Below are 20040 nucleotides of genomic sequence, written 5' to 3'. Positions count from 1 at the left end.
ACCAGAGCTCCCGGTGAGAGAAGTAGTCCTGTGCTAATGGTTCACATTTGTTGTTGTTGTTGTTGTTATGTGCCGTCGAGTCAGCCCCGACTCATAGCGACCCCTCCTTGGGTTTCCGAGGCAGTATCACTACGGATAGCAGGATTGCCCAACCTTCCTTCCGAGGAGTGGTTCACATTATGGGCAAGTTATTAACAAGAATCATTACTCTCACTTGGGAAAACACCAAGCTTCAGACAAGAATCACCTGGGGAGCATGAAACAAAACAAAACAAAACAAAAAACCACCTCACCCAGACTAATTATATTTGGTGTGGGACCAGGCACTTGAATTTTTTTAAGCGTTCCCCAGGTCAGTCCAGGGGCAGCCAAGGTTGAGGGTTACTTAGACTAAAGTGGGAGGATTCAAAAGGCTGACCTCAGAACAGGAGGGGGTGGGGAATCTCAGGATGTTCAAGCCAAAGAACGTTTCTCTTTTGCTAAAAGAGAAAAATATATAGTTCAAATTAGCAGTGACCAGGGAAAGAGTATCGACTATTAAAAACAAGGAACCACACTTTAGCTGTATATTAGAAATGATCATTTTTTATCTAGTGCTTTGTAGTTTCCAAACTGGCCAGAGAAGACTTACATATTGATCTACTCCCAACCTCAGACAAAATCCAATCTCACCCTTCCCTTTATACACACCCATTCTGTCCTCACTGTGCTCTCACTCCTAGACTCCTCCTCCTTCTGTCTACCTCTGCTTTTTGACCCTCTCCACCTTCTCCCCTAACCTTGACGCCCTGCCCAACACTCCACTTAGTAGACAAATTTCCTTTTCTCCGTGTCCTCCTGCCACTCACTGTTTCTGCTGCAGATCCCAAACTGCTGAGGCTGAGTAGAAAAATCATCAAATCTGGCTGACTGGTCTCTCAATGCATGCTATCCCACCTCAGCGGGACTCCCACTGCTGCTTGACCAGCCTTGTACTCACCTCCAGGAGATTTCCAAATTCCCCATGGTGTCTACTTCAAATTCTTCCTACCTCCCTCACACCCTCAGCCCCTCTGTGCCCACCTCATCTTTGTCGGGACATTGCTTCGTTCCTGGGACACAAGTTGCCGCAACTTCCCTCTTCTTATTATATGCCTCCAGACTTTCACTTCTCTTCTTTTTCTTCACTCCTGTTACAATGAAGTTGTGTACTTCAAGCTCAATCCCTTTCACCTGGATCCAACAGCTACCTCCCATACCTCTTTCTGGCATCCTCACTTAGCACCACCCACTGGATCCTTTCCCTCAGCTTGCCCCACCTCCCACTCCAATTTAAATGACAAAAGTACCCAAAGCTTAACCTCTTCAAGCTGCAATCTTCTTTCCTCTTTGTTCCTTAAATGGATATGAGTCCCAAGGTTCTGCCCATGAATTATCTACAATTTGACAATGTCATGGCTTCAAAACAGCTCAAACCAAAACCAAACCCACTGCCATCAAGTCAATTCCGACTCATAGCAACCTCCCGTTGGCTTTAACAACAACAACAAATCTTTGCAGAAGTAGATTGCCTCATCTTCCTCCTGCGGAGCAGCTAATGGGTTTGAACCACCAACCTTCTGGTTAGCAGCCAAATGCCTTACCTATACCACCAGAGCTCCTAAAATCAGCTCAGTATAGATAATTCCTCAGTCTATAATGCCATCCCAGGGCTCTTTCCCAATTCCTAGCTCCGTATTTCCAACTGCCTACTAAACACAAAGGGGCTCTGGTGGTGTAGTGCCTAAGGCACGTGACTGATAACCAGAAAGCTGGCAGTTCAAAACCACCAGCCACTCCTTTGGAAAGAAGACTGGGCAATCACTACTTCCGTAGTGATACCACCTTGGAGACCCAAGGAGGGTCACTATGACTCGGATCTGACTTGATGGCAGTGAGTTTACTAAACACAAAGGAGCTCTGGTGATGCAGTGGTTAAGGCACTTGGCTGCTAACCAAAAGGTTGAAAGGTTGGTGGTTTGAGCCCACCAGTGACTCCACAGGAGAAAGATGAAGCAATCTGCTTTCATAGAGATTTACAGCCTTGGAAACCCTAAGGGTAGTTCTACCCTGTCCTATAGGGTCACCATGAGTTGGAATTGATTTGATGGCAGTGGCTTTGGTTTTTGGTTTAGTAAACACAAACTGGATGTTCAGTAGAACTTCTAACTCATTATGTCCATAAGCACTAAATGTATTAATTCTGACTCCAACTCTTCCTCCCTGAACATCCAATCAAGTGCCTTTGCACTACACCATATAATCACTCCATCACCATCCTCACTCCATTAAATTAGTTAGGAGTTTATTACTGTTTCCTTGGGGGTAATAGTAATGTGTTTTCCAAGTTCTCTAATCTGTGGTACAGCAACCATTGAAGACTGGTTGGCTACAGGTTACTTCAATCAAGCATTAGCCACTCTTCTTGAAACAGACAAAGCCAAATTAGGACCTTCAAAATGAGAAGGAAATTAAAACCTGGGGCAAATGTCTCAGGCACTGGGCTACATACTGATGCCTGAAAACTCCTGAGGGTTTGGGAAATTACTTTTACTTAGGAATGAAGAGTATAACTTGGGAGAAACAGTTGTCTTTACTGAGTATAGTTATTTCCTTAGAGAATAAGGTGAACAGGAGTGGACACATGATTATTCTCTGAGATCTGAGAAATACTATCAGCACTGGCTCCAGGTGCCTGGGACACCTGGGTGTGAACAAGACTTGAAAAATGCTTCTGGATAATGTCTCCTGGCCATACTCAACCAAAGATACAAATTTACTAAGGGACAGCATAAGTGTACCAATCATGCAGGCTTTTAATTAAATGTATCTCACTAAAGCAACAGGTCACATAGCCTTGAAATTGCTTAGCATGATGAAAAACCCAAATTCTACACTAAAGATGGGGCAGAAAATTTGCAAACTTAATATGGGATAAAGTCCAGACTGTGGCCCTTCCAAAGCTAGTAGGACTGATAATGAGAGAACATGGAGAGAGGGGCGAGGGTAGTGATGAGAAATAAAGAGAGTGGGTAGCTAGCCAAGTGGATAAAGAATTGGAATGGAATGCCACGGAATGTGCTGCATAACCCTGAGCAATTCACTTTACAGTCGAAGGGCCTTCAGTAAAATGAGGGACTACAACAGTGGTTATTTTACTGCCAATCCTTTGCAATCAGCAGGTGAACAAAACTCTATTAGTCTGTCTGGGCAAAATTATCAAGTTATTCAGAAGCAACATGGGACACTAAGTTAAGAGACTGGAAATAGTTCAGATCAAATTAGATCAAAATCAAGGAGAAGGCAAGGAAGAGCAAATAGGACACAACTCCTACTTGCAAGGCTGCATTAATTTATTCAGCAAATATATGAGGGCTGAGTGGTAAGTATAATTTTTAAAATGTGAAGATACAATGGTGAGCATTTGACTCTATGGCAGCACATAGCTACAGCACTTGAAGATGGAACTCTCAGAGTAGAAGCCATGTCTCTATTCCTCTAGGAACCTGGGCTGCAAATTTAACTACAGAGTTAAGCCACCTTTCTTTTTTTAAAATGCTGCTTCTCAAAATGACTAAGTTTTAGGTCAATGGATCAAGTGTTATGCACCTCCCTGCTGGCATCTCTAGTCTTCATGACTATATGCTTTTACTAAGCTTTTTGTCTCTGAGATTGCAACTTTTGCATGGGTAGATATGGTTCTGTTGGAATAGATATGAAACCCCTGTCACTGGAACTGGTGATCCTCATGGCCTATGGGGAGAGGGCAAGTCAACCAAGAGGGTCACAGGGAAATGCAGAACCCAGACAGTCCTAAGGCAGAGTTTCATGGTACACATGGGAATGGTAACAAGATGAAGATGGCCTTGGGTTATAAGGCAATACCCAACTTTTCCATGAGCCCATCTGGGTCTATAATTTAGTGTGGTCAGGTCGTGAACCATCTTTTCCACAGAAACAATGAACAAGAGAAAGAGTCACAAATATGGTCTTCAAAAAAATCAGACCGAACTATTCTCTCTACATGACCCAGAAGGAAGCATTCTCCAGATATTAGAAGCTTCAGCTTGGGCTTATGAGAAGGTCATGTGTATGTGAAGTAGAGGATGTGGAACCTGAAACTAAGCAAATTCTTAGTGGTGTCACCAAATTTCTCAAACAATTCATGGCAGGTGGGCTTGGGGTCGAGGGAATAGGTGGCATTCACTTAGCATTAATCATTTATGCCAATGGATACAATGAATGGCCAGACCAATACAATTTCTGAATAGGCTTTTGTGAAAGTTTCCCGGAAAGAGTTCTAACAGAGATGGGTGATAACAAGACAGAACTGGTCAAAAGGGGTAAGAGAGTTCTAACAGAGATGGGTGATAACAAGACAAAACTGGTCAAAAGGGGTAATGATCTGGAATCCAACTTTGTAAATCAGAAAAAGCAGCCACCTAAGATCTAAGCACATAAGGTAGCAAATCCAGAAAGTCCAGTTAAAGTATCAGGAACTAAGCAGCTACAATGGGTACAGCACAGGAAGGTCAGGAAGAAAGCAGGTCTGACAAAGAATAATGGTCTACAACAGAGACTGAAGGTTGGTGTGGCTGGCAACACTTTAGTCTCTAAAGTGTTAATGTAGATGAGCTCCATGGCACACACCTGAGTCTCTTCTACCAGAAGTCATTTATTTGTGGCCCAGACTCTCATCTAACTTATCTTTTTCTAAGGACATGAGCACTATGAACACAAAGTCTGATGCTAGCAGTCTGATCTTGGTAACAGGGTAGGGGTTGGGGAGGAAAAAGAGAGGGTATGAAGCAAGAAAATAGACACTAGAGTAAGATAAGCATACAACCAGGTTATCTGGGTGGAATGAGTAGAATCAGCAGGGATGGAGGAGAAAGCTACTCTTAAAAATGGAAAACAAAACTCTTCCTAAGTTTTAGAAGGGACCATAATGATTTGGCCACAGAATACTTAGCTAAAGGACATGACGGAAATGCATCATTGCCTAACGTTGATAATGAATACATTCTTATACAATTTCTCCTTTATTAAACCACCACCAAAACACAAAACAAAAATAGCACATGACAACATACTACTGAAAAACACTGTTCTACAGCCTACTTTGGTGAGTAGTGACTAGGGTCTTAAAAGCTTACAAGCAGCCATCTAGATGCAATGATGGGTTTCTCCTTGTCCAGAGCAAAGAAGAAGGAAGAAAACCAAAGTTGCATGGAAACAGTCCAAGGGACTAGCGGACCATGCGAACCTCAGCCTATATGACCGTAAACCAGAACTGGATGGTGCCCGGTTACCACCATCAACTACTTGGAAAGGAATCAGTGCAGGATATCCTGGATAGAGTGGGAGAACAAGGAAGAACAAAACTCAAAATCATACAAAAGACAGGTTCACTATATGAGAGAGCCTGGTGAGACTCCTGAGACTATGGCCCCTAGTTACTCTTCAGGTCTAGAACTGAACTCATTCCCTTGGCTTCTAGCCAAACAACAGAGAGACATATAGGATGAACATTTATATCAGGTAGATACACTCTACGGAATAATCAATCATGGGAGATCTGAAGGGTAGTATTTGCACAGGGAGATACCTGAGGGGGTAGGAATGCATAGGCAAGAAGGACACAGGGAAGAGGTAACCATAGGGAGGAAGTGGGAAGAGAGCTGTTACACTGTGGGGAATTGCAGTCAATGTCATGAAACAAAATATGTATGAACTGCTGTATGGAAAATGAATTTGCTCTGTAAACTTTCACCCAAATCACAATAAAAATTAAAACAAAAACCACTGGCCTTCCATGTATCAAATGAGGGCAGCTGCAGGGCTTGCTTCTGAACAGGTTCCGCTGGGAATCCAATTCTCTTGCTGCAGTTTTCTGCATAGACTTAAAGGAAGCAAACTATCTGGAAGACCTAACACACTGTTAATTTTGGGGTAATAATGGAAAAATCAAAAGAGGAAGGTGTCTTAGTAACTGTCTCATTTAACTTCTTCAGTTAATCAATGAGGTCTTTGAAGTTCAGAGAGATTGTTACTGATTCAAGTTCTCTAGGCAAATTGGAGCAGAGCTGGGGCTCCCTCACATTTTCTTACTTCCAGTGTGGGTCCTTTCTACACACCATTCTGTAAGAATGATAGGTGCTTGGCCTTAATAGCTATACTGAGATCTGACTTTAAAAACTGCAGAAGGAGAACTTTAAAAAGCTATCAGTTGTGGGAAGCACAGACTACTTAGGCCAAAAAAATTAGTATGCTGTACTAGGCAAGAGAAGTCATCATTAATAAATTAAACTGATGCAGTTGGGGAGAGAGAAACAACTCACAGGGCCTCCAAGAGAGAAAATGACAAATGAACCAATTTATCATTGGTTGGGAGCCACAAATGCCAAAGGTGAGAGAGGATCAGCCAAGCAAAAACTGAGCTGAAAGCATAAAAGTGAGTTCCACTGAATTTTCAATTCAATTCCCTTACAGCCTGATCTCCATTCTAGCATCTGGATCTAAACTTCAGCAGACATTAACCAAATGGAACAAAAATTCCACTGTTCTCAGCCACAGCCCATGTATTCTGGATGGGAATTACAGGTTCTCTCAACTACAGCCTATTCAAGGTAATATCTCTGCCACTGCTCCTGGCGTAAGATTTTCTGACATTTCTCTCTAGCAGATATTTTCTAAGTACAGGGTAGTGTTTTTGTTTTTAAATGAAAGGCTCATTTTCCTAAAGTCGTATCTTCTCTTAGAATAGATTGCTGCTATGTGTTGCTGAGTTGATTCCGACTCATAGTGACCCTATAGGACAAGGCAGGACTGCCCCCAAGGATTTCCTAGGCTGAAATCTTAATGGGAGCAGATAGCCAGATTTTTTCAACTGAGCAGAGTAGCTGATAGGTTGGAACCACTGACCTTTTGGTTAGCAGCCAAGCGCTTAACCACTGTGCCAACACAGCTCCTTCCAGAACAGATTACTGATCAGTAAACATTTTATGAAGTATTGCTTTCCTCCCTTCACTCTTTCATTGTTTCCCCCCAACATTTATACCAAATTTCTCTAACTCTACAATCTTAGATCAACAAAACAATGTTTGGGATAAAGGCATTGGGAGGAAACAATGTCTCTCTTAGAAAACTGAAAGGAATATCTATATCTATATATCAATATATCTATATCTATATATCTCCTAACAGTTGACCTGTAGGGCTTCCTTTTGGTCATTTTCTATTGAAAACACTGAACTACCTCTACATCTAAGCTCCCCTCCAGACCTGACTATTGGCTGGGAGCAGTATCACTTCACTTTTGGGATGGAAGATAAGAAAAGGGTTCTTATGGTGGGCCGACTCTTAAACTTCTGTATTTCATTCTTGCATCTAAGCCTGTGGCAGATTTTTGATACCGTAAGTGGTATTTTGTAATTTTTACCATAGCACCTTTTTATTTCCTATATGGCTAAAAATTTTTGTTTATACTAAATGTTTAGAAGAAACAACAACAACAAAATATATGAAGTTCTAAATATATCTATACTTTGGAAAATAGTGGGAGAAATTCTTTCTTGTGTTTATAACAAAAGTATAAATATACTGTGACAAATACTTGTCTAAAAATAGATTAATAGTTCCTCTATCAAAAAAAATTTCTCTACATATAGGAGTTTAATTTTTGCATGGAAACAATTAGTCCAAAGGACTAAGGGACCACATGAACTCCAGCTTCTATGACCCTGAGACCAGAAGAACTAGATTGTGCCTGGCTACCACTGCTCTGAAAGGGATCACAATAGGAGGTACTGGATAGTATGGGAGAAAAATGTGGAACAAACTCAAAGTCATAAAAAAGACCAGGCTTACTGGTCTGATAGAGACTGATGACCTCTGAGACTATGGCCCTTCAAGACCAACCAAACCACCTCTGTGGCTCAACTTTTAGCCAAACAACAGACAGACCTATAAGGTAAACAGTAACACCAGAGAGGTATGCACTCTTTAAAACAATCAACCCTACGAGATCAAAAGGGCATCTGCTGAGGGATAAAGCTCAGAAGGTAGGAGGGTTAGGAAAGAAGGACAAATGGAAATGATAAACACAGGGAGGAAGTGGGAAGAGTGCTGTTACATTGTGGGGATTGCAATCAACGTCATGAAACAAATGTGTATGAATTGTTGAACGGAAAACTAACTTGTTCTGTAAAGTTTCACTCAAATCACAATAAAAAGTTAAAGAGAGTATAATTTTTAAAGTTCAATCATTAACTTAGTGGCAGAATAGAATCTAAACAGCCACTGAATTATGCTTTTAATATGATTTGAACATATAAATAAAACCATTATAAATTACTTTTGAAACAACAGAACTAGAAACATTCCCTCATCTCCTACTGTTTTCCATTTAAGAATATGAATGATGCACTGCCCAGGATGGAGCACCACAATAGCCCAGCTCAGCCTCTATCCCTCTATGTAAATAGACATGTACTTAAGTCATAGCCAGGCACTTACTCTGTCCACTGGCTGGCTGAATCTAAAATCTAGACATATACAATTTACACAATACATAAAAATGGAACATTTACTATATGCCAGGTATTGCTCTTACGTGATTTACATTCTAGTGACAAATATTACAAGAGAGCAAGAATTTTATAAAATCTCAACAATTTAAAAATATTGCCTCAAGTTCTATTCCATAAGCAAGCTATCTACAAAGTCGATGCTGAAATAGATCTTCTATGACATCATTAGCTCTGGACGCTTAATCTCTAGAATAATAATTGACACTGTGATCATATGCAGAAGTGCCCTTAGAAAAATGCTTTCATTTGATATGCAAAAGGAACAAAAACATGGAAGTCCCTCAATCTATGGGTCAAAACTTCTGAAACAACTGGTTGTAGTGTTACGGAAGGGGAGAATGCTTTCAAATAAGCTTCTTTACAAGAAGGACGCATGTCCAAATTCATTCATAATAGACTGTTTCAATTATAGTCATATCTTAACCATATCTGCTTTATCAATCAAGACAAAACTGATTTTTAATGTAGACAAGACTTTTTATACAATATGTGGCCCTGGAATTATCACACAGTAGTTTAATGTCTCATCTCCCTAATTACTTTAAATTTTAAGCATCCACACAATAGATCAGTCTTCTGCTTTATTCTTGGGCACACAGGAAGTATATCATAAATGTTAGATGAATGAATGGACAAATAAACACAATTAAAACATCTCATTATCCATTCAGTACCAAAAACCATGAAAGAGAGAAAAAAAGTTTTCTCAATCTGATGCTTTACAACCAACTAGTGTAAAATATTAAATTAATACTAAGTTCTCTAAATTCATTTTTTTCACCCATTTCAAGTGAAAAAAGTTTTTTTTTTTTTCTGTGAAATTTCTTGCTATTCTATATCATAATCTGGCTCTACTAATGGATATAGTTCTACATGAGTTAAAAGTAATGCAATGATTGAGGCTTTGCAGTTAAGAGAGAATGGGATATAATCTAGGCTCTACCACTTATTAGAGCTGAATGGCCTTGTTTCCTGATCAGCAACACCCATCTCACAGGGTTGTAAGAGGCTGAAAGGAGATAATGTGCTAATGCTTAGCACAGTAACTAGCACATAGTAAATGCTTAGTAAATGGTAGTAGTTATGCTTATGTTAAATTCTGTTTCCCAAAGATTATCTTTTGATATAAGTATTTAAATTATATGATTTTTTGCATACCACCTAACAGTGCTTTGTATTTAGCAAAGGCTTAACAGATATTTGCTTCATAAATTAACTGGATCTTTGTTTTATCTCTTTAGCATGGTGAAAAATCTGTTTCAGGCAACTCAGATAAACCAATACACAGAGTCTAATAACATTCTGTACCGTAACCAAAAGCCACAGTTGTCATCCAATTTGTGTGGGGTCTGTTACATGCCAAAAACATTCAGACAAAGAAACCAAAATCAGCTTTAGTAGGGTCCCGGATATAGAACAAATAGTAAATGTAGTTTTCCATCACACTGGTTTATAATACGTTCTATTTAACTATGCAGTGTTAGCACTAGTGGGCACATATTTTCTGTAAAGGGCCAGAGAGTTAATATTTTAGCTTTTTTAAGCTATATCATTTAAGCTATATGATTTAAGCTATATGTCCCAACTATTCAACTCTGTCTTGCAAAACAATCATAGACAATAAATAAAGGAATTAATATGGCTGTGTTCCAATAAAACTTTATGGACACAAATTTGAATTTCATATACTTTTCACATGTCAGGGAACATTATTCTTCTTTGGATTTTTCCTTTAGTCACTAAAAAATGTGAGAACTATAGTTAGCTCACCAGCTACAAAATTATTACATCAATAACAGGTGCCCACAGGCTGCAGTATGCTGTCCCCTGTAAAAGTACTTTAATCATAAGAAAGAAAGTAGCAGCAGTTCTGATTCTTCGTCATAAACTCAATTTTCTCAAGGTCTACTACTCCACAAATATCCAATCATTCCAAAAATTTCATTCACTTCCAAATAAAACGTTCTTCAAAATTCCATGTCATTAATTTAAGCTTTAGAGATCTAATGATGATCACACCAAAGCCCATTTCTTGGTTTATAAAACACCTGTGATTCTTATCTTAGCTAGCTTTTAAACAAACTACTAAAATAACCAAGCTGTACTTATTTAAAAAAACTGAAATTGTAATTTAATGGTTTACCCAATAATAATACAAGTAACAGTGTAACATTCAACTTTATGTCTCCATTTAATAAAATTCTGAAAAATAATTTGTCACTTTATTTTATAAATATCTCTATTACATATTTAGTATTATCACTCCCAGGTTTGCTGCCTTCAATATGCCAAAGGCCAAGGGTCTCAACACTGTGAACAAATGGCAAAACCTGGCACTGTCATGTTTAACACTTGAAAAAATACTTACCATAGTGAACAAATGATGCAGGGTTCATTTAAAATTCGTTGGTAGGTTAGCTTTAAGGTGATAACTAACAATAAACTACAGAGCAAAGCAATGAATTCTGAAGGAATCTGTTCCTATTCAGTAGCAGAGCAAAATCCTGAATGGTGTTACTTCTGTGGTTTCGTGGAAAACCTTCAAACTATTCAAAGTATGTGTTTTAACAAGCAGTTTAGAAAGATTTCTTGCATCTGCCTGATTGCATGGCAGAGACAAACACAGATTTTTGAAGCTGCACCTTTTAAGTCACAATTTAGAATAACTGAAATTTGCAAAACATTTAAAATAGAAACTCCTGGTACAGTCATATTGTTACTCAGAAATCCAACTAGTAATAAAGTCAAGTTATAACAAAAGAGAAAAGCATTCAAAGTGAAATGCTTGGCAAATTGTTAAGATAGCAGAAAAGCATTAAGAAACAATGACCTACATTTACAAATATACTTCAAAATCTTTCATTTTAAAAATACAGAAAAAAATTGGCATTTCTTCAAAGTTTGAATATATATATTTGGGATATGGTTTCATATGAATGATGACCCTTTGGAGAAATCACAGGCATCCACAGATAGTAATCTAGATAACCAGAGGCAAATGAATTTGGCCCTTTTACTTTTCTCAAGACAATTTACAACTGTCTCAAGACATAATCACTATTTTAACAAATTATTGACTTATACTGTATTTTCTATTTAACTCCAACAAAACCAAATAAAATTTTATTTGGTGTTTGGGAGGACATGCCAAGACAACAAAAAGTCTTTAAAATCAGTATTTTATATATTTTAAAACAACTGTAAGGAGTAAAAAGACCTCTTGTCATTAATAAGATGTAAACTACAGAAAAAGCTTATATTTCTCCAATATAAGCATTCTTCTACTTGATGTGAGAACTGCCAGTTTTGAAAATTTATAGCAGAAAATCATGTTCTCCTTTGCAAACTGTTCTTATTTATACCTGAACAATGTTCTTTTTTATTTATATCTATAAATATATATTTATTTTTAATCTTACAAATGAAGTCATTTAATATACTCTAATAAATGCTTCCATTTACTGAGTACCTACTATGTGACAGGCACCATGCTAAATATTTTAAAAACATTTTATCTCCCTTTCACAATAACAATGCAGTTTTAACTTCCTTTGCTAGGAAAGAGAGGGTAGAAAACAAATTCTCATTATTCTTTGTTTTCTTTTTCTTTTGCTTTCTAATTTTCTTCTACCTAGCTGGCAGCACAGTGCCTCAGGTATTTGACTGCTAACCAGAAGGCTGGCAGTTCAAACCCACCAGCCACTCCTCAGAAGGAAGGTTGGGCAATCTACTTCCATAACGATACCGCCTCAGAAACCCAAGGAGGGGTTGATATGAGTCGGATCCAACTCGACGGCACATAACAACAACAACAACATACTTTTCAAAAGAAAAAAAGTTCAGTTTAAAAAAAAAAAAAATCCCACCTTTAACTACCCTCCTCATATATGGCATGTAAAACCACTTGATTGATTTTCTTCCCACAGAACAACTCAAGTTATTTAATTCTTGGAAATATAAAATAAAAAGCATTAAAATGACAAGAAAATATTAGATTATAAATTCCCAAAGTGAATCCAAGGACAGCTCCATAAATAACAAAGTATCCATTTCAGTTGGTTCCAAAGAATGCTGAGTCCCCAGCATTTTTTACTGGTCATTACTTTTCTCTGACTTCCTGAGGTATATAAAAGCTGAGTTTTAAGGCTATGTCTCAGCTTTTTACTTCCACTCCCTGCTTGATCCCCCCATCCAGTGATGATGGAGGTAGTTCAATCAATCCATGTAGAATTAAATTACCGACCTTAAAAATTGGACATTTATTAATTAGGAAAGTAATATTTTATAGAGATGTAATCATTTTACAGAATAGGTTTATTCCTGAAGACCAGGTTAACTTCTATAAACCAAATCACACTTTCAGCCCAAGGGAGGAGAAAATGGTCCAGATTTACACTTGTGAAAGCTGTGAAAAATTTTTAATCATACATTTAAAACAGGAAAAAAAAAAAGCAATTATAACTTTCTAATTAAGAATTAATGAATGGTCAAACTTATTTCAAAATTATGCAAACAAGTGGCATAATCATTAAACATATTCTATTCCATCTATATCCAAGTGAGTAGAAGACATATGCCCTAAGGATTGCCTGCTTTTTGAAAAACGGGAATTTCCTGCATTTTCTCTGAGTATAGCAAAACTCCTTAACTATATAATCATGACGTTCACTCCCTCATTTAAAACCCCTCTCTTCACATAGACTTGCTAGTGAAGTCAAGAAACTTTCTAATGCAGACAGATCCTTAACAAATTCCACTAATGGGACTTTAATCGTGTCTTTTGCAATACAGCTCATTCACCCATTGTTCGTTCATTCATTCATTCAAATATTTTTTAGGTGCCAACTATGCACCAGGCATTGTTGTAGATGATGGGAATACAGAAATGAACAGAACATAAAAAGGTCCCTGCCCTCTTGGAGCTCACATTCTAGTTCCTCAAAAGGGATCACCAACTAAAACACAAGTATTCAAAGTCCAAGAGGAAAGTTTTCTGAAAGGCTCATCACTTGGTTGTCCCCCAGGAGCAAAGGCTACAAAGAAGCACTTCATTTAACACCTGCAACGCATTTTATTTTTATAAAAAATAGGAGAAAAATCCTGGTTAGTTTCTAAATTTCCCTGAACTATATTTTATACTTTAAATTAAACTTTAATTTTAATTTATACTTCTAATTTCCCCCAGTTTACACTTTCCATTTCTCACACATTCTATTAATTCCTTGAAGAGAATAAAAGAGAGAGAAGAGAGAACCCTTTTTCCATTTCTAACTTAACTGACTGATGATCAACAGGTACCAATCAAGTGAGGTCTGCATAAAAACAATCCTTTGTTATAAAAGAATGTGCTTCACAATTACAGGATTGTTTGGCACTGCTGCCTTGGCATGACTTAACCATCAACTGGGATTTTGACTAGAGATGCATTTGTAGATCTAGTTCTTGGTTCTATGAACTTCTATTTTTACTGTCCCAATAACTGCAGTTATGCTTCCTCGTTAGGATTATTTTGTGGTAATTAATATGAGGGAGACTAGATGTTCCCCTCAGCAGGGGTTGCAGTTAAGTCTGCTTGGCACTACTGTCAGCGCAGTTACTGCAAATGTGCTCTGAACCCTTCTTCCACCCAGCCCTTAATTCCTACCTCTGCCTTTACTTTTTCTAATGAAAAGCCATTCAAAGTCAAGGTCAGTATCACAGCAAATTTAAATTGACTCAGTTTGACACAGCCAGGCCACACTGTTGCCAAGGTCAGTGGTCCTTAATCTCTCCTTGGGCTTCTTCTCCCTCTCCCTGTCATCACCTGCAGAACTCATTCCACCAGCACTACCTTCCTGCATTCCAGCTGACAAAGAAGTTAGGAAATTTACAAGTACGCCACGGAGTGAGAAAAGATGCAAAGCTAGGAATTAGAATATCAACTTCACTCTGCACAGAAGGATGCAGAAAGATCCAGGTATAATAAGGAGCTCAAGTCACTCCATGCATGATTTCTGCATTTCCATTACCATATTTATTCAACAAATATTTACTGAGTGCTTACTATGTTCCAGGGACTGTTACACAATTGGTTGCTTTTAATGGGAATATACCAACACTTCTCCAAAGCAAAGGTGGTAAATTTCTGACCTATAGACATAGAATTATCAGCTTAATTTTGTCTTTTCCAATGAGCAGGAATCAAGAAATGAAAACACAGTAAGCCTCTTATTGCTTATTGAAAGCAACAAGATGGAGGAAAAGAAATGGCTTATGCCTTTCTCCTTTTCTGCTGTATCCACCTGTCTCTACTTCTTTGCTCTTGTTTTCTCTTCCCCATTCTGCCTCCTTTCCTTAACTGGCCACAATACAACAATGGAATATATTATTGTTGTTGTTGTTGTTATGTGCCGTCGAGTTGGACCTGACTCACAGCGACCCCTCCTTGGGTTTCCGAGGCAGTATCACTACGGAAGTAGATTGCCCAACCTTCCTTCTGAGTAGTTGCTCGTGGGTTTGAACCACCAGCCTTCTGGTTAGCAGTCAAGTGCCTTAGGCACTATGCTACCAGTATTTACTGAATTATATTCCCATTTTCAATGTAAAAGGCAACAGACAAACAAAAAAGCCTTTGGTTGCTTTTTGGGGGTGGAGTGGGGTTATAGGAGGAGGTCTATATTCTTTGAAATTTCTTTCAGAGAATCTCCACCCATTAATTCAATTAATTAAAATTCCATTTTGGCAAGCACAGATATTTCATTAAGAGTAAAACAATAATCACAGACTTCAAGAATCTACACAAAAAAGGAATACAATCAAAGTTCATAAGACATAAGTGCAAAAGGTAAATAACTATTTCATGGAGAAAGTAAATAAAATCTATTGAAATTATTTCAACAAAAAAATGGAATAGAAATAAATGTATTTAAAGCAAAATTTTCATTTTCATACACTGAAAATAAGGATTCTCCACCTCTAAGAACAGTATTCAAGTGACTGTTATCACAAAATTACTTTATATTTTCCATTTTACAATTTCTCTTTAGTAATTACTATGAACTATAAATTAATCAGACACTTAATTTCCCAAAAATTAAATATTTTTCTAAAAACTATACATAATTCCCATTACATAACACAGTATCTTTTCTTCAGCACACACAGAACTATAAATAATAACTTATTCTTTATTTGTCATCTTTCTACAGAAATGATCAGGAGTTAGCCTTACCAGAAAAGTATACACATAATAAATACAAGGGTTTTAATAAACTACTCAGACTATTATGTTGTAAGTATGACTAAACATGATATCACAAATTAAGTCATTAATTGCAAAACAACAGTTTATTAACAAAAAAGTACAAAGAAGTACAAATGGACATCCTATTTCCCCTCATTATGGTCCATCTAGCTATCTCCCTTTTAATTCATGGCATGACCTTTGGAAGCTGAAAAAAATGGCTAAAATTTTTCTTTCCAACTGGCCCTAATAACCATCCAGAAACAGCTATCATGTATTTAAGTTACACAGTTCATGTCAATTAAAAAGGTTTTTTTAATTTATATGAGTTGTCATTAAAGCTACTTCCCTTGCATTATACCATGTTCCTAAACGGAATAAAACATGTCAGCATCAATATTCATAAATCATGTTTAGACATAGGGATTATCACGTCATTAGTATGTTTGCCTTGAAGTAACAGTTTACAAATGAGTCTAGAGGTGTCAAAAATGATTTTTATAGACATTTACTGAAAACATTTCAAGTCAAAAACATCTTGTGAACCAAACTAAAATTAGGTACATGGAGGACATTCAGTTTGTTGTGTTTTTTGCACTGATTATAAATCAAAGCTAATAACTTGTCTACACTTACTGCTATTACTTCAATTTTCTTCAAAAATGGTTCCCTTTCAATTTGTAATTTCAACAATTCTAAGGTTGTTCCATACTCTACAGGCCTCAAATAGTTCTTTGAATTATAGTAAAGGCTCAATATTTTGTGATTATCTCACAGTGCTCCTTAAAATACCAATACAGATGGAGAGATTTAATAAACTGTGATGTTCAGTAAATAATGACTAATTTGCTATTGTTGTTATTTCTCATCAAGAAGAACATGTTGTTTTGCTCCCTGATGTCTAAAAGCCTTGTGTAGAATTTATTTTGAGTGGTAAGCTCCAGCCATTTGGTTGATTCAGGGAGCCAGGTCAGAGGCTGCCACTCACAGTTTACTCCTTGCCTACAACTATTCTCATAAAGAACATGAATTCAGTGTTGGGTTAGGCTATAGAGTAAGAGTTCTATACCAGTGAACATTTTTGAGGAGCTGGAAAATTCAGATGACCACTCACTAAACATAAAATCATTATTCCACAAATATTTTATTCACATCAAACTTGCACAGTAGCAAAAAAAATCAAAACATAACTAAGCCACATATCAAAGAACAATATACAATAAAAATTTGAATTTTTCAATGGCATTGGAAAGAAGGTATTTCCATAAATAACATTTACAATTCTAGTGTTAGGTCTTTCAAGGAGTCTGAAGCTTCACAGTGCTAGAATTGATTTTTATCAGAACACATGCAAAAAAATGTGCAACATAATCCATATTAATGACACAAAAAGCACGCCAGTTATTTGTCATTCCAGCACGGCCATGCCACTCTATGTTTCTAAAAACAAACAAACAACCCCCCAAATCCGGGTCCCATTCATTCTTCAATTATGCCTTTAGTCACTCTGCTTTATTATATTCAAACAGTCACTGTTAGTGCTCTTCACCACGACTTTCAGGTTGACGTCACTCCCTGCCTGCTGGCTGTCAGGACTGGGGGACGCCCCTCTCCCAGACTCACCTTCTTCCGGATGTCTTCATCATTTGCTCCTAAAGAGGCATAGAGCTTGAATGCAGCCTGGCGGAGTTCATGAGCATGTTTTAAGTCATGATCAAGCTATGGGAGAGGAAAAAAAGGTAAGTTCCAACTCATACCACAAATTAAATTTTCAATAGCACTAATAAATTAGACTTGAAGATAAAATAATTAACAATTCCAATTATTTTGGGGCTGTTTTCATGAATGAGTAAAGCTTGCTGTGTTTGTGTCAGCATGACCTGAAGTGCTTACAGTTTCCGTCTGTCTAAGAGTTAACACTATAGCATCTGACACTGATATCTGAAAACCCTTTGTAAACCTTCAATCTCTAAAAATTCGTTGTTCTTAGGTGGTAGTTTACTGGCATTGATGTTTAATTGCAGTAGTTCTTTGGAATGGTCTCCTCACAAAGAAAGTACTCCCAGGCCTTTCTAACCCCAGAACCCAACTTGTAACTTGAGTGCTGTTGCAACAATGTCTTTAGGAGGTTTTCCCTAATATTCTCACACATCAGAAAACTGTAAAGTGCAGCTGAGAAAATGCTTTGCCAACAACATGTATGACAAAAAAAATATTAAATGCAGAAGGAAAATGTTAATAGATGAAAAAAAATTGGCTCTGCACAAAAGAACGAAGAACAATGGAAATGGTAAATATTTATCTGGTAAATATAAAATACTTTTCTTATTATTTTAGCCTATTAAAAGATAATTGAATGTTTAAAGCAAAAATAGCAACAAAGTATTGTGGTATTTAGAAGACATGTAGAAGTAAAATACATGACAACAGTAGAGCAGGACATGGAAGTATACTGTTGTAAAGTACTTACATTATGCCTAAATTGGTAATAATGCTATTTGACAGCAGATTGTGAAAACTGAAAATTGTAAATTGAGAGGAAAAACTTAAAGAACTTTAACTTAGAGGGCAATCCAAAAACCAAACCTGTTGCCTTTGAATCAGTTCTAACTCATAGAAACCCTATAGGACAGAGTCGAACCGCTCCACAGGGTTTTCAAGACTGTAAATATTTTGGAAGTAGACTGCTCCATCTTTCTCCTACAGAGCAACTGGTGGCTTCAGACTGTTGACCTTTCAGTTAGCAGCTGAGTGCTTAACCGCTGTGCCATCAGGGCTCCTTAATAATTGAACAGTAGACATAAAATACAATGATTAAAAGTACAGAATAATGGTTTCTGTTAATGGTGGTAGAATAATTTGGAAAAGAATAATGTGATAATATTAGTACATTAAGAAGCCCTAGTGTCACACTGGTTGAAGCACTTAGCCGCTACCCAAAATGTTGGCAGTTTGAACCCACTGGTTGCTCCATGGGAAAAAGATATGGAAGTCTGTGTCTGCAAAGATTTACAGCTTTGAGAACCGTATGGGGCACCTCCACTCTTATAGTGAACTTATAGGCTCTGCTCATATAGCATCACTACGAGCCAGAATTGACTCAAGGGCAGTGCGTATGGGTCGTTGGTTTGCACATTACCGCAGTAACAGTAATGGTGGTAATAGCCAACAGTGTGCTGAATATAATCAATGTCACTGGATTGCATCAAGGAAAACTGTTGAATTGGCAAATCTTTGCTGGGTATATATTTAGCCCAATAAATAAATGTTTTTATTTTAAAAAATACACTATTATAATAAAAATTGGAACAAACAGAAAAATAACAGACGCCAGCCAAAAGACATCAATCATCTCATTCAATGTAAACTACTTAAGCACTCCAATGAAAAAGTAGAACACATAAAACTACCAGATTTAAAAAAAAAAACACCTCATTTTAAATAGAATAAAAAGGATGAAAAATACGCATCATGCACGCATTAAACTTAAGAAGGCTGGCATGAAACTGAACAGGTAAGGGTGGGTGAATGGGACTACACCCATGAACATACACAGGTTTGGCAGAGGACAGTTCTACATACATATCTGTATGTGCTGTAAATATATCGATGCATATAGCAGCAAACAGGTGGCAAAGTTATGAAACTTCTTTGCAATAACCAAACAACTTGAGAGAATGAGTCACTGGGCTTGGGGGCTTAGGACCACAGTCTTGGAGGAAGCAAGGTCAATTGGCATTACATAGTTCACAAAGACAACATCCTACATCTTACTGTGGTGAATAGCAACTGGGGTCTTAAGAGCTAGCAAGTGGCATCTTAGCTGTCAGCTATTGGTCTCCCCACCGGGAGGAAACAAGAGTGAAGAAAATCAAAGACTCAAGGAAACAATTAGTCCAAAGGACTAAAACACCACGTGAACTACAGCATCCACTACCCTGAAACCAGAAGAACTAGATGGTACCTGGCTATCACTACCAACCACTGTGCTCAGCATCACAGAAGGTCCTGTATAGAATGGGATAAATATGTAGAACACAATTCAAAATCTTAAAAAGCTAGACTTATGGTCTGATTCATCCTCACAAAGCATGTTTCAAGATCTGTCCTGAAGTACAATGCTGTCAGTGATAGGATAATATCCATACGCCTGCAAGGAAGACCCGTTAATATGACTGTTATTCAAATTTATGCCCCAACCACCAAAGC

General features: G+C 37.5%; 1 protein-coding gene across 1 annotated transcript in view; it reads right to left on the bottom strand.

Annotated features, from left to right (window-relative positions):
* Positions 1 to 20040, bottom strand: part of ARMC8 (armadillo repeat containing 8) — a 138572-nt gene that overhangs the window by 57615 nt on the left and 60917 nt on the right. The window contains exon 11 of the mRNA XM_007947497.1: positions 17455 to 17550. Within this exon, the coding sequence (XP_007945688.1) occupies positions 17455 to 17550 (96 nt within the window). The remainder of the gene's footprint in view (positions 1 to 17454; positions 17551 to 20040) is intronic.

Source organism: Orycteropus afer, unplaced genomic scaffold (genome assembly GCF_000298275.1).
Source record: "Orycteropus afer afer isolate SDZICR_OR568_19922 unplaced genomic scaffold, OryAfe1.0 scaffold00188, whole genome shotgun sequence".
NCBI lineage: Eukaryota > Metazoa > Chordata > Mammalia > Tubulidentata > Orycteropodidae > Orycteropus > Orycteropus afer.
The sequence above is the reverse complement of the archived record's forward strand: the minus strand, read 5'-3'. Positions and strand labels throughout refer to the sequence as shown.